The following is a 12,300-nucleotide window of genomic DNA, read 5'->3' on the forward strand; positions in this document are numbered from 1 at the left end:
CCGAGGAAGCCTGTTCCACTGAGGAACTGCTCTGACTGTCGGGAACTTCTTCCGGATGTTCTTCCGGATGTTTAGATGGAATGGCCGAGAAAGGCTGGTCTAACCAGACACCCTGACAACTCCCTGGCATGATATTAAGGCAAGGTGTTAAAATGCTGCATCATTTTGACAGCACCAAGGATTTCTAACACCTACATAATTTTGGCAGAAAATGTGCAAGTCTGTTACAGTGACCACAGGGCCAAAGAACAGCTGCCTGTCTGGGAAATAAACTCCCCCCCCCACGCGCACACACACACACACACACACACACGAAGCAGCACTTTAAACCCATTAGCCAAAGGGAGGTATATTTCCTGAGCATGTCTCTAGCTACTGCTGGGGGCATCTAGTGTAGCCCTAAATCTAGGTAATTAAAAACATCCTTTGGTTTATAACAATCTTAGCCATTTCAGTTTTCAGCTCGTTCCCCCATTCTCCTAATTGGGAAAACACTCCGAAACGCATAAAGTTCTAACAAAGATGTATTCAAGGCGCGAAATTTCGAGTGCAGGCACTCTTCCTCAGACTAATGAACTACCACCGTAACAGTGGAAACATAAAGCAAAAGCTAATTCAATTAAAGGTGCTTCTGGACTCTGATTATGTTGTGCTACTTCAGACCAACACGGCTACCCACTTGAATAAGTTCTAAGAGATGGAGCATTTTTTATTTTTAATCACTGTAAACAAACACCACCAGCATTTTAATGCACCAGTCAGGGACACACCAGGATTGTACGTCTAAATCCAGTTTGGTGTAGTGGTTAGGAGTGCAGACTTCTAATCTGGCATGCCGGGTTCAAGTCTGCACTCCCCCACATGCAGCCAGCTGGGTGACCTTGGGCTCGCCACGGCACTGATAAAACTGTTCTGACCGAGCAGGAATCTCAGGGCTCTCTCAGCCTCACCCACCCCACAGGGTGTCTGTTGTGGGGAGAGGGAAGGGAAGGCGACTGTAAGCCACTTTGAGCCTCCTTCGGGTAGGGAAAAGTGGCATATAAGAACCAACTCTTCTTCTTCTTCTTCTAACAACGTGGTACTGCTAACAAATTTTCCTAAAAACTGGTTTTGTCCAGGATCTTTTCCTGGGAGCCAGTATGGTGCAATGGTGAAGAGCAGCAGACTCTAATCTGGAGAACTGGTGTCGGGAACCCGCTTGCTAACTGAAAAACAGGGTGCCCCTTTGAAGAAAACGTCACGCCAGGCCTGGTGAACGGTACAACAGGAACAAGCTTTATTTCAGCAACGTGGAGTCCGCTGGTATGGAGTAAGAGCTTCCACCGAACTCCAGGTGGAAGCTCCCTTTTATACAAAACCCACCTCCTTAGGCTGTATTGCCCCACCCAGTACTTGCGGAGGGAACATGCTGATACAATCATGACTCATGCACATATGCGAGGTTTTCCGGGGTTCCTGATGGCCCATTTTCCTGGAACAAAGGGCCATCTCCGGGCCCTTGTCAAAAGGTGGAGGGGGACATTGAGGTTCTTTAGCGGCCATTGCCACCTCAACGATCGGGTGGGGCGCCCAGCTGCCGGCTTGCCTATGATCACCATGCCCTACCTCCGTGATCGCGGCCGCCTCTGATGGCGGGGTTCGGTCCCGTTCCCAAGCCACCAAGGACCGAACCACGACAACTGGTCTGATTCCTCACTCCTCTTCCACATGGAGCCAGCTGGGTGAGTCTGGGCCAGTCACAGTTCTCTCAGAGCTCTCTCAGCCTCCTCTACCTCCCAGGATTTCCCTTGTGAAGAAAGGCAGATAGGCCACTTCGACACTCCTACAGTGGTAAAAAGAAGGATCCAAAGAACCAGCCCTCCTCCTCCTCCTTTCACCTCTGCTCATCTCTTGCCTTGCAAACCTTATGGAGTCACCGAACATCAGCTGTGACTTGGTGGCACTTTCCATTCCCACCAACAAACTGAGTTAAAACCTGCTGTATATTTAAAGGACCATGAAGAAATGGCAGAAACACCTTCCGTGACTATCCTAGAGGGAACGTGGCCAGGGTTAATCACGTCTTACTATTCCTGGCTTCATCTTGGGGCTGTCTGATTCAACAGCCTCGCCAGCTCCTATTAATGGCACTTCCAATTCTGCTGGAACACAGACAAGGTTGTCACAAGAAGAGCCCTGCTGGATCAGACCAGTGGCCCGTCCAGTCCAGCACCCTGTCTTACACAGAGGCCAACTGGTTCCTTTGGAAGTCCCAGAACAGGATGCAGAGGCTGAGGTTGACGCCTGGCACAGGTATGCAGAGGTTTTCTGCCGCTGAACAGGGAGGTTCCCTTTACTCAGCACAGGCTAGTATCCATGGTGTGCAAAAGACACGAGATGCTTTTGATGGAGCTTTGTTTTGAACCGTGGGATGCACCACAGATTCACTTAAGAGAGAGCTCTGCCACTCAACACCCCAGAAACCACGCCAGCACCGGTAGGATGGGTGAGTGGAAAGAATGGTAGCTGCAGAGACTAAATCTCTCGGTGGCAGCCAACTGCGGGAACAGAGAACAGGTTCCTGGTCTCCACTCTCCCCCTAAAATAGCTTTCCCATAATGCTTGCTGCTGATGGGGAGGGGACATGGAATGGGAAAATTCTCACCCGTTATCATCTGAAGGTTTGCAGGCAACATTTCAAGCAGGGAGTCAGGTAGACAAGATCCCAATTAATCCAGCATTGCTGCCCCCCTCTCCGCTTTCCAGATTGGTCAGTTATATCCAGCTGAGTGGCTTCAAACCCCTTTTTTCTGTAGGAATTTGAGGGGAAGGAGCACCCTCCCAAGTTGTCAACATCAAAGGAAATAACGACTTAGTCACATGCTATCCTCGAACTATGGAGCCTCGGAAACCCCCACGGCCAGGTTGAGGAATTGGGATCAGCTCCCCTGACCTTGTTTCTACACTGTATCACTTCCTTAATTCTTATGGCATTGTAAACAGACTGGGGGGGGGGGGGGCTTTCCAGTTGGAAGGAAGTCCACAAAATATATACAAGTACACAACTTCACAAGGCAGCCATGTTGGCCTGCAGAAGGAGAGGTAGATCTTACAGACCCACAAGATTATCAGGGTGTGAGTTTTCGAGAGCTTTAGAATCTGAGCTTTAGAATCCTAGAGTTGGAAGGGGCCATACAGGCCATCTAGTCCAACCCCCTGCTCAACGCAGGATCAGCCCAAAGCATCCTAAAGCTTTGACGCGTGAAAGTTCGTACCTCAAAAACCTTGGGGGTCTCTAAGGTGCTTCTGGACTCAAATCTAGCGGTGTAAATAATTAAATTTCTCGTCCTACTGCTCTTTGCTCACACTCCATCAGATTCTGCTCAATATCTGGCCTGTCATTCATCTCCCCCTCTTCCAGCATCTAGCTCCAGCCCCATCACAAAGAGGTCATCTGCCCTCCTTCCTTCAACAGAATAAGCTCTTCCTTCCGCACAGAGATAGACAGGGAGACTGAGAAAAGAAACATGCAAGCACATTTGATTCCAGACAGGCCAGTTAGTTCCTTCCTTCCTTCCTTCCTTCCTTCCGCAAGAGCCCTGGGCCCACTGAGGAGCCTCTTTTCCCCAAGGGGGAGATGCAGCGAAGGCAGCCTCTACCCAGCTTGCTTTTCCTGTGCCTCCCATGGACGAGGAGAACCATTCCCGTGAGCTCCAGTTCTTCCTTCATTACACCCATAGATCCAAGGAGCTTTCTCTTCACCCATTCATTCACTCCTCCTGCTTTCTTCTCCCTAACTAGCCACTACCCTCACCCACATGGATCTGGTTAGTATGATCTCATCACACCACAGAAGCAAAGCAGGGTCTGCCCTGATTAGTACTTGAATGGGAGACCACCAAGGAAGTTGCTATGCAAAGCCTATAGGTTTAAGCTGGCTGATACTTGGGGTGGAGAGAAAGGGTGTGCATTCCAATCTATTCAAACAATACAGTATTTTTGCAGATATATTTCAGCGTCATAAACGTACCCGGGTTTTCTCGGGAAAACAAAATGGAACAAAAAATGCTGAGAAAATCCTGGATATATTCAGGAATTTTGGGTAGAACTGAGAAGAGTGGAGAGGCAGCAGACTGCACCCGTCTCTCAGTTATTTGTCTGGCAGGCTTCTGGAGTCTCTTGAAACATTAAAGGGACTGCAAAAGCCTGCCAGACAAATAGCATGGCTCCCGCCTCTCCACACTTTTCAGATCTACCCCAAATTCCTGAACATATCCAGGATTTTAAGCTTTAGACCAGGGGTAGTCAAACTGCGGCCCTCCAGATGTCCATGGACTACAATTCCCAGAAGCCCCTGTCAGCAAATGCTGGCAGGGGCTTCTGGGAATTGTAGTCCATGGACATCTGGGGGGCCGCAGTTTGACTACCCCTGCTTTAGACTTTAAAAGGACTGCAGAAGTCAGCCTGAGGATTTTTCAGATAGGGTCTATTGGACCTGATCATTTTGGAGGTTTTTTGAATTTTGGGGGTGTTCCAGTCGGCCTGAACCAAAATATACCATGAAACTTGCACACACCAATTGGGGAGAGGAAATCTGCAGAACATTTTCACCCACTCACCAAATACTACAATTCAAGGGCCTCCACGGAAGCTGATGGGAGGTAGGTTCAGGATGGTCAAAAGGAAAGACCACTTTCCTCAGAGAGTGATTAAAAGGTGGGATGCGCTACCAGAGGAGAGAGTGACAGACAAGGGAATGGACAGCTTTAAAAGGGGAGCAGACAGATTTATGGAGGATAAAGTCCAGCCATGGCCACTCGCCATGGCGACTGAGGGAAATCGCCACATTCAGAGGCAGTAAGCCTTTCGATCCCTGAGCCAGGAGGCAACTTCGGGGGAAGACCTCGGCCTCTAACGCCCCTGTTGATGGCCCTTCACTGTATGGCCACAGGGTGAGAGATGCCTCTGGCCCCTCGTCTGCCCCCCTAGGTGCCTCAGACCCTGCTCTGGCCCCACAGGTGCCTCAGACCCCCCCTCTGGCCCCATATACCCCTCAGACCCCCCCTCTGCCCCCAAAGTGCATCTAACCCTCCCTCTGGCCCCACAGACCCCTCAGACCACCCTCTGGCCTCAAAGTGCATCTGACCCTCCCTCTGGCCCCATAAGTGCCTCAGACCCCCCCCTGGCCCCATAATTGCCTCAGACCCCCCCCTCTGGCCCCACAGGTCCACAACCCCCCTTCTGGCCCCATAAATGTCTCAGACCACTCCTCTGGCCCCACAGGTGACTCAGACCCCCCCCCCTCTGGCCCCAAAGTGCATCTGACCCTCCCCTCTGGCCCCACAGACCGCACAGACCACCCTCTGGCCCCAAAGTGCATCTGACCCTCCCTCTGGCCCCATATGTGCCTCAGACCCCCCCCCCTGGCCCCACAGACCCCTCAGACCACCCTCTGCCCCCAAAGTGCATCAGACTCTCCCCCCCCCGCCCCAGGCCCCCGTTCCTTGGCCCTTCCCCCCAAAAAAACCCTCACCTGTCAGGCCGACGCCACCGCTGCTGCTGCTGCTCCCCCCAGACTCGGGCCCCGCCGCCGCCATCTTGCTTCCCCCTCAGTCCTCGGCGCCTCCTTTTTCCTTCCCCTCACAGCCTCTTTCCGCTCCTTTTCCTCTCCCCCCCCCCCGCTCTCCTCTTGGTCTCGCCCGCCTCGCTTCAAGCGCCGCCTGCGGGCCGAACCATCTGGGCGCCCACGGGGTGGCGGCGGCGGCGGTTACGCCTCTCCCCTGCCTGGTCCTTCTACGCGCCCCGCTTCCTTCCGTGGATCCTCCCAAACGGCTTCGGAAGAGCCCACTCCCTGCGGGCGAGGGGGGGGGGGAGAGGAGGAGAGAAAGGAAGCGGAAAAGCGAATGGAATCACCGCCTTGTTTATAACTGAACGGGGGAACCCGGAGAGGACCACTGCGCAGGCGCACCAGGGGTGGGCGCTGGACGACCTGGCGGCGGCGGCCCAAGGGATGTCACGTGGGGGTTGGCGTGGCCGCCGCCATGACAACAACAAAGGGTTCTCCTCCGGCGCCATCTTGGGGGTTCCTATAGCAACAGAACCTGCAAACCTTGAACAGTCAGCGCTCCTGCATCGCATTGGTTGTTGTCATGGTGATGCTGATGCTGCTTTGTTAGCATCACTCTCTCATTCTGACCTCACCTGGGAGGACCGCAAAGGATGTCGTTTCTCACCTGCCAAGGGACTAAAAATGGCGCTAGGCCACCCAACCAGTTTGTGGCATGACTAGGCAGGACAAGGCAGGGATATTTGCCCTCATTCGATGGCAGGCCGAGAGGCGAGTTCTGCCACAGCTCCCAAGCACTTCAAATAAACACACCACAAGAGCCCTGCTGGATTGGACCAACGGTCCATCCAGGGATGCCAGCCTCCAGGTGGGGCCTGGAGACCCCCCAGAACTGTAGCTCCAACTCTTCTCCAGACAGCAGAGATCAGTTCCTCTGGAGTAAATGGATGCTTTGCAGGGTGGACTTTGCAGCATTGTACCCCACCGAGGTCTCTGTTCTCCTCAGGCTCCACCTCCAAATCTCCAGTTTCCTAGCCTAAAGATGGCAACCCTGCTCCCCCATTCCTTGCCAGGATCCAGGGGGGATATGCCAACCCTAGATACATCTAGTCCAGCCTCCTGTCTCAAAGAGCGGCTAGCCAGTACCTCTGGAGGGTCAACAACAGGGCACATAGGCAGAGGCCTTCCATAAGACCCTCAGAAGAGCCCTGCTGGGTCAGACCAGGGAGGGTCCATCTAGTCCAGCCTCTCATCTCATACAGTGGCCAAGCAGTTCCTCTGGAGGGTCAACAATAGGGCAGAGAGGCCGAGGCCTTCCCCTGATAAGACCCTAAGAAGAGCTCTGATGGCTCAGACCAGTGAAGGTCCATCTAGTCCAGTTTCCTGCTTCACACAATGGTCAACCAGTTCCTCTGGAGGACCAACAAACAGGGCATAGAGGCTGAGGTCTTCCTTTTCCACTGCGTCCTGACACTGGAATTAAAATTCAAACGTGGACTGAATGTGGAGGCTACCATGAATCTAATTTCCTAAAGAAGGGCCTGCAAACTTCTAGGTGAGAGGCGAAGACCTTCCAGAATTATAAATATTGCAGCATCCTTAAGCTGCCTTAAAAAACAAGCGGGGGGGGGGGGAGTGAAAGAGAGAATGACTTTGGAAAAGAAAACTTGCCTTCTGTTGTACTAATTAAGTAATAAGAATTAAAAAAATACAAGACAAGCTGCCCCTTGAAGTCCGCCTTTTCTCCTCGGACTAGAAGCTGGTCTCGCAGGTCTCTGGAAGAACTGTCTTTCACACACTGAGTGCATTTTGTGCAGTAAACTCACTTTGGAGTTCTGGATTAAAGACCTTCATAACATTCCCTTGTCAGTCTCCTGGATCTTGTAATTTAAGGGCTAAAGAACTGCCCCCCCCCAGCCACCTCCCTAACTAAGATAGGACTTGAATAGTTTTGCTGATCCCCAGTTGGGTCTTCAGTTTCCCTGGTTTGGAGCCTCTTCCCCCATGTTCGGGCTCTCAGAAACTGGGGGAACTTACCACAGAAGAAGCAGGTAATGAACATGATGTGTTGACATTACGCAGAAATGACGCAGGCATGTTGTTGATGTTAGGAGGCAACACTCTGGGCTTTGGGTAAAACTCTATGGTAAGACGTTAATTCTACCATGGAGTTTCTGCCCAAAAGACTGAGCATCAACCTCTGGCATCACTGACATCACTTCTGGGTGATGTCAGCATGTCGCATTAATTTTCAGCGCTCCTTCCAGCTCCTGGAATGTGTGTTCGCGCACACACACACACTGGCAGCTATACAGGACCTGCCAACTCTAGACTTGAGGCCAGAATCAAAGAAAAGTCCAGTGGGAACTTAAAGGGTAACTGGGTGTAGTCACAGGCCCAAACTCTGAATCCAGCTTGAATTCTGGGGAAGGCACCCAAGGACAGAAGCTGCTTGCTTGTCATCAACATAGTGAGATTTAGGTTGCATTCACCCAGCACAAAGCAACAATTTCCAAATAGAGAGTCTGAAATACTCAAAGATTTTAACTGCCAGATGTCATCTCCGAGGGCCAGGCTGGGATTTCCTTGGAACAAATGACACAGTTGCCCTTGCCTTCTTAGTGGGAAGACAGGAAAGAAAATGAGGTAATTTCTGTCGAAGCACCACAGCGCTCAGGACATGGGAGGAGCAGGGCTCAGCAATCTGTATCCCGGAGAAAAAGGAAATGTGGGTCTTGTCATATGGAAAGCCATGCTGGTAGAGATTTCTGTGTGGGCTGCCCAAGAACGGCAAACGGCAAAGGCCACTTCCTTGCATAGTCATGATTAAAAAGCTGTTTTTAACTTCTTCAGTAAAATGTACTCATTGATGGATCCCTCACCCCTCTTCTCTTCTCCACCCAAAAGAAGCTATGGGGAGGGGGGATATCACAAATCATATCAAGTTCAAAATCGGGAAGCAAATTGCCCCTGTCCCTTTATCAGATCGGAATGTGACCTTACACGGAATATCCCCTCGCCACCCCAAAACGCATTCCTCTGATCTGTTTGTGAGGATTATCTATCAAAGAGCAGATCATCTGAAAGCCGTTTTTAGTGGCTCGTGGGATCAGGCGGCTACTGCTGCCGGATGGCGCTGGGCCAGACTGTCTCCCGCCCAGCCCCACACAATCCGGCTGAACCAAAAGGACTCCCTTTTAATCCAGGATTTTCGCAGTTGTGGTTTTCAACACGGCCGCTTTTGCAGAGAAACAAGCTGCCAGAGCAAACTGCCGTATTTTATTGCCTTGCTTTTTATTGCTTTTAATTTTTTTCCCTTTCATTTTATTGCTGATGCGTTTCACCCAAAAAGTTACAAAACATGTCTTTCTTTCTAGGCGTTATTGGGTGCCAATCCAAGCGGTTGTGTATGTCGCCAGGCTAGCGATCCTACAGAGGACCGGGGACATGTTCCGAGGTACGATCAGTCGCCAATGGGTTCAAAGGGTCGCGCTCCATGGATGCCCTGCTGCGGGATCCGATAATTTTAAATCAATCATGTGGGTTCTAGTCAATGGCGCATGGCCACAGCTGACCTCTTTCTGTTGTATTTTGTTAGGAAAGATTTTTTTTGGGGGGGTGTCCCCTTCAAACTGTCAGGATTGTAGAATCTCTGTCATAAATTAGCCTGAGTTCCTCCATGTCAGTTATATTACTTTATTGGACCTGGCGCCTGCTTGCTCCAGGCCTTGTAGTTTTCCTAGCTATAAAAATGAGTAGTGATGTTATGTTAACCTTATCTTGTTGTGGGCTCACGGGATTGTTGTCACCTCTCCAAGGTTGTGAGAATGAAATCCTGTTTATGTTACACATATGTCTTTTCTCTCCTGCCCCCCTCCCTTGGGAACTGTCAAGTTTTGGGCGGGAGAAATGTATTGATAAGCTGGGGCAAATCTGGCCTCTGGTCAGATTTGACTTCTCAGTCTCTTGCGTATAGTACTAATCAATAAAACTCTTTATTAAGAAGTTTGTTGTGAGTTTCCTGTACGTTTGACACAAACCCCCATGGGTTCTACCGATTGTTGAAAGCCAATAACCACTTTGAGACCAGTTGGTAGAAAAAAGGAAATGGATTTACTTAAAATCATTCCAGAGTTACATAAAAAATCAGATAATCAACACGGAGACACTGTGTTGTGACAGAAAGCGAAGGAATACTGTCTCATTCCTCTCCCCTTAGGGTTGGGGCCACTCCTAGATTGGCCTTGACTCCACTGGTCCCGTGACATCATCCCAATTTTCTACCGGCCTGTCTTTGGTTCACCCACCGGGCTCATGTGGGATATAAATTTAAATCATGTACCTCCATAAATTGTATCTGAGTTTTAAAATGTTGTTTTAATGGGGTTTTAATGCAGATATTATTGTTTTATTGTATGGATTGTATGGTAAAATTGTAAACCGCCGTGAGCCAGTTTTGGGAGCGAGCGGCAGTTAAATCCAACTATAAATAAATAAATAAAATAATCCCCCCCCCCCCCGTAGAACTGAAAGACGAGCGAGGTTCAGGTTAACCATAATTCTCTTTGAAAGGTACCTTTTGCACCAGTAGAATTCCTCCGGATGGAATTTAGGAGCTGCAAGAATGAGGCTGAACTCTGAGGAGTCGTTTCCATTTTTATCTAGTGAAGCCGCTTTGAGCCTCCTTCGGGTAGGCCAAAAGCGGCATATAAGAACCAACTCTTCTTCTTCTTCTGAATGTTCTGGCACAAATAAAGAGCTGTAAGGATTCCAGTGTCTGTGGTTCTTTACCTACAACATAACGCAACCCATTTTGGGTTTGCAAGAGACAAGCTGCTTCAGGCGGGTAAAGCTTAATCGCTTGGCTGATTGATAAACAAGGAGATAAGTTTGCAAACGTATTAAAAACAACAACAGAGAATGGGGAATGGTTCCTGGCTCTTTAGTCTCAGGATGGTTGCTCTCCAGGAGGCCATTCTTGTAATGCAAATAGATCCAGAAGGGCCCCGCATTGCTCATGCTACATCAGCCTGCACAGTTTGCTGTTCACATTCATTTTGGGTTCTTTGCCCTGCTGCATTCCCTGGATAGCATGATGCTGGATGATTCCATTCTTCCTAATATCGCCAATCAATTCTGCATGCCTGGTCTCATCTGCTGCCCTATGCCAGGGGGGTGCCATGGAATGCGCTCATACCTTTTCTGGCACCTGACAAGTGTTTTAAGAACGCAGGTAGTCCAGGGAGGGCTTTGGCCCAGTAAGGGTTTGTAGGAGCCAGAGAAGAGTTCACTAGCTGTGCAGATGTTTTCAAATGTTGCTTTGGCAGCAGTTGCCACCCAGCACAAAGACCTTCACTGGATGAGAGAAGAAAACCTGCAGCAACCCTTTTGGGGCTGGCTCTGCCTCCTGTGCTAGCCCCACAATGCAAATGCCTTTCGTTTCCGGGATTAACCACAAGGTGGCGATCACAAAGCAAAATGCTCTCAAAGGAACACACTGAAATCATAGAATCCTAGAGTGGGAAGGGGCCATGCAGACCATCTAGTCCCACCCCCTGCTCAGTGCAGGATCAGCCTCCAGCATCCAGGAGAAGGATCTGTCCAGCCGCTGCTTGAAGACGGCCAGTGAGGGGGAGCTCCCCACCTCCTTAGGCAGCCCCTTCCACTGCTGAACTGGACTCCTAGAATCCTAGAGTGGGAAGGGGCCATGCAGGCCATCTAGTCCACCCCCTGCTCAGTGCAGGATCAGCCTCAAGCATCCAGGAGAAGGATCTGTCCAGCCGCTGCTTGAAGACCACCAGTGAGGGGGAGCTCCCCACCTCCTGAGGCAGCCCATTCCACTGCTGAACTAGACTCCTAGAATCCCAGAGTGGGAAGGGACCAAGCAGGGCATCTAGTCCCACCCCCTGCTCAGGGCAGGAGCAGCCTCAAGCATGCAGGACAAGGATCTGTGAGGGGGACCTCCCCACCTCCTCAGACATCCCATTCTACTGTTCAGCTCCTATGTGGAAGTTTTTTCTTAATATCTATCTGGTTCCATTCTACACATAGTTTAAATCCTTTCCTGCGGGTCCTCTCCTCTGCTGCCATGATGAACATTTCCCTGCCCTCCTCCAAGCTGAAAAGCCCTCAGTTTAACAGGGAATTTACTCCCTGATAAGTATGCAGAGTTGCCACCTCAGGAGCAATTTAATCAGTAATCTGTGTATGCATTATGGTAGAGTTCTCGACAACCGCCCTATAGTATAGGTGAGAATTATCACCCTTCGTACTGCAGATGGGAAGGGATCAGTTCCTGTTTTGGTTGCAACATATCAATGAATAGAAGCCCCGAAAAACCCTTGCAGCTAGAGACACAGGATTGTGGCCTTTCATCACTTCCTTGAACCAGCTCCTGCAGCAGCTTTTGATTTCATCACATGTCTTGTGTTGTGTATGTGGCTCAGTGGAATCACAGTGGAATGAGCTACCAACTGACATCTGGGCACATATAACACATACAATAAAATCCATACAAAAGATACAACAAACATTAAAAATATAAAACGATTAAACATCTAACCCCATTAAAATCTGATAGTGTCAAGTGGGTAGCTGTGTTGGTCTGAAGCAGCACAACAAAAATTGAGTCCAGACCAACAGATTTGAGTTTTTGAGTGCGTGCATGCTTCCTCAGACAAAGGGCCCATTAAAATCTAGGAGGGTCAGTGGAAGCACGGCAGCTGAAGAAGAGTTGGTTTTTGTATGCTACTTTT

At 50.1% G+C, this 12,300-nt stretch overlaps 1 protein-coding gene across 1 annotated transcript in view; it reads right to left on the reverse strand.

Moving 5' to 3' along the window:
- Positions 1-5,894, reverse strand: part of LOC143829215 (putative PIP5K1A and PSMD4-like protein) — a 101,067-nt gene extending 95,173 nt beyond the window's left edge. Inside the window, 1 exon segment of the mRNA XM_077319716.1 lies at positions 5,513-5,894. Within this exon segment, the coding sequence (XP_077175831.1) occupies positions 5,513-5,576 (64 nt within the window). The 5' untranslated portion in view covers positions 5,577-5,894.
- Between the last annotated feature and the right edge of the window lie 6,406 nt (positions 5,895-12,300).

This window comes from Paroedura picta, chromosome 1, assembly GCF_049243985.1.
Source record: "Paroedura picta isolate Pp20150507F chromosome 1, Ppicta_v3.0, whole genome shotgun sequence".
NCBI lineage: Eukaryota > Metazoa > Chordata > Lepidosauria > Squamata > Gekkonidae > Paroedura > Paroedura picta.